We start from the raw sequence: 2500 nt of genomic DNA, 5'->3' as shown, positions 1-2500 counted from the left end.
AGTTAGACGACGTTGTGATTCGGCGACGTCATGACGACGGCGATGCGTCCTTGATGCAGACCTCCCAGGAGTTCATCGCGGCTCTGATGTCCCGTCTCGGGGGGATGAACCCGGAGGACACGGGGGGCTTCCAGGAAGCCCCGCTGGCCTACGACGCGGTGTGGGCCCATGGCCCTGGCCCTCAACAAGACCGTGGCCCCCCTGAGGCGAAAGGGGCCGGCGCCTGGAGGACTTCAACTACAACAACCACGACATCACCTCCGAGATCTACCGGGCCCTCAACAGCAGCTCCTTCGAAGGGGTGTCGGTGAGACTCGGCCAGTGACCCCTCTTACCCTGTAATCCTAACTCCCTAACCCGCTCAGCCTATCCCCCTAAACCTCTACACCAGACCCCTTGTTTGCGAAGATCCACGTCGGGGGACTCAGACACATGACACAAATCTTTGTAGAGCTGCATTCATTTCTACTTCCACATTTCGTTAGCATGTACACAAGGGGGTACTATAGCGTTTCCATCCGATAATGTACATGAACCAACGAGCAAAAACAGAAACATTAAAAAAATGTTGACAAAGCACTATATCCCAGAGATAAAGAAGTTGCAAAATCAATTAAAATAGATTGCTGAAAAGTGGTTGGTGTGTCACCTGTGCGTGTTTGTGTTTGTTTGTGTGTGTGTGTGTGTGTGTGTAGGGTCATGTGGTCTTTGACGCTCAGGGTTCAAGGATGGCCATGACGCTTATTGAACAGCTCCAAGGTAATCAATCTACACTATCAGTTTCTCTGTCTGCTTGTGGAATAGAAAGATATGATTCAACTCTCTCTCTCTCTCTCTCTCTCTCTCTCTCTCTCTCTCTCTCTCTCTCCTCTCTCTCTCTCTCTCCCTCCCTCCCTCCCTCCCTCTCTCTCTCTCTCTCTCCTCTCTCTCCTCCTCGTCTCTCTACTCTCTCTATCTCTCTCTCCTCTCTTCTCTCTCTCTCTCTCTCTCTCTCTCTCTGTATCTCTATGTATTCCTCCCAAGGTGGCAGCTATAAAGCAGATGGTTGGTTACTATGACAGCTCACAGAGGAACCTTTCCTGGTTTGGGAACGACGTGTGGATTGGTAATGTTTTATAGATTTTGTATAATCATTAATTAATATCGGTCATTGTTCTAATGATCTATTTGTCTCTCTCCCCAATTCAATTCAATTGACCTCCCTTTCTCCCTCCTTCTCTCCCTCCCTCCCCCTCCCCATCCCTCCAGGGGCGGGACCACCAGCCGACAGGACTTGGTGATCGAGGAGTTCGCTTCCTGTCCCAGAAGCTGTTCTCGGTGGTTGCTGTGTTTGCTGGACTGGGCATCCTGCTGGGGTTCCTCTGCCTCTCCTTCAACATCTACAACGGAGCCGTGCGGTCAGTCGCCCTAGCCCTCTCTTTAGCACCACCAGCAGACGACGCCGGGAGAAAGATCAGCAGCACCGCCTCTATTTACCTTTACATTTACAGTCAGGGCATTTAGCAGACGCTTTTATCCAAAGCGACTTGCCTAAGTACTAACCCTAACCCTAACCCTAACCCTTTTATAAGAAAGTGACAAAATATATCTCTGTCGGCACAGTTAGGGTGTCCGTAGAAGTGCAAAGCACGAACAATTGCTAGGTTAACCCATTCCCCGTAAACAACAAAGACAGCTAGGATAAGATGCTAAATATCTAAGTACTATAACTCAATACGACAAACAATAAGTGTGTGCGTTAAGCGCTCCTCTTTAGCACCTGTGGCAGGTGTAGCCAGATATCACACACTGATCACACACAGATACCACACTCCTGTTAGCCTACAGGAAACACCACAGAGCCTCTTAGGAAAGAGGAGGCAGGCGCTAGGAGGGAGGAGGAGGTAGGATGGAGGAGTTAGGGGGGGAGTAGGTTAGGGCCAGCAGGTCGAGGACTGGTCTGGCGGGGGTCTGGGTGGTGGGTGGGGTGCTGACGGTCCCGTGTCCCCCCCCCAGATACATCCAGAACTCCCAGCCCTACCTCAACAACATGACGGCCGTGGGCTGCATGATGGCGCTGGCGGCCGTCTTCCCGCTGGGCATCGACGGACATCACATCCACCGCTCGCAGTTCCCCGTCGTATGCCAGGTAACCAGGGCGACGCCTAGCCTGGGGGTGTGGTTAACCAGGGGGTCAGGTAACCAGGGCGTCGCCTAGCCTGGGGGTGTGGTTAACCAGGGGGTCAGGTAACCAGGGCGACGCCTCACCTGGGGTGTGGTTAACCAGGGGGTCAGGTAACCAGGGCGACGCCTAACCTGGACTGTGGTTAACCAGGGGGTGCGGTTAACCAGGGGGTGTGGTTAACCAGGGGGTGTGGTTAACCAGGGTGTGTGGTTAACCAGGGGTTGGGATTAACCAGGGGGTGTGGTTAACCAGGGGATGTAGTTAACCAGGGGGTGTGGTTAACCAGGGGGTGTGGTTAACCAGGGGTTGGGATTAACCAGGGGGTGTGGTTAACCA

General features: G+C 53.0%; 1 protein-coding gene across 1 annotated transcript in view; it reads left to right on the top strand.

Annotated features, from left to right (window-relative positions):
- The window catches only part of LOC115554475 (gamma-aminobutyric acid type B receptor subunit 1), an 18607-nt gene that overhangs the window by 9179 nt on the left and 6928 nt on the right, over window positions 1-2500 (top strand). The window contains 9 exon segments of the mRNA XM_075074217.1: window positions 60-167; window positions 169-198; window positions 200-307; window positions 696-759; window positions 1024-1040; window positions 1042-1105; window positions 1249-1288; window positions 1290-1397; window positions 1996-2128. Of these exon segments, the coding sequence (XP_074930318.1) occupies window positions 60-167; window positions 169-198; window positions 200-307; window positions 696-759; window positions 1024-1040; window positions 1042-1105; window positions 1249-1288; window positions 1290-1397; window positions 1996-2128 (672 nt within the window).

Source organism: Gadus morhua, chromosome 11 (assembly GCF_902167405.1).
Source record: "Gadus morhua chromosome 11, gadMor3.0, whole genome shotgun sequence".
Classification (NCBI taxonomy): Eukaryota; Metazoa; Chordata; class Actinopteri; order Gadiformes; family Gadidae; genus Gadus; species Gadus morhua.
Note: the sequence above shows the minus strand (reverse complement) of the source record. Positions and strands in the feature narration are given on the sequence as shown.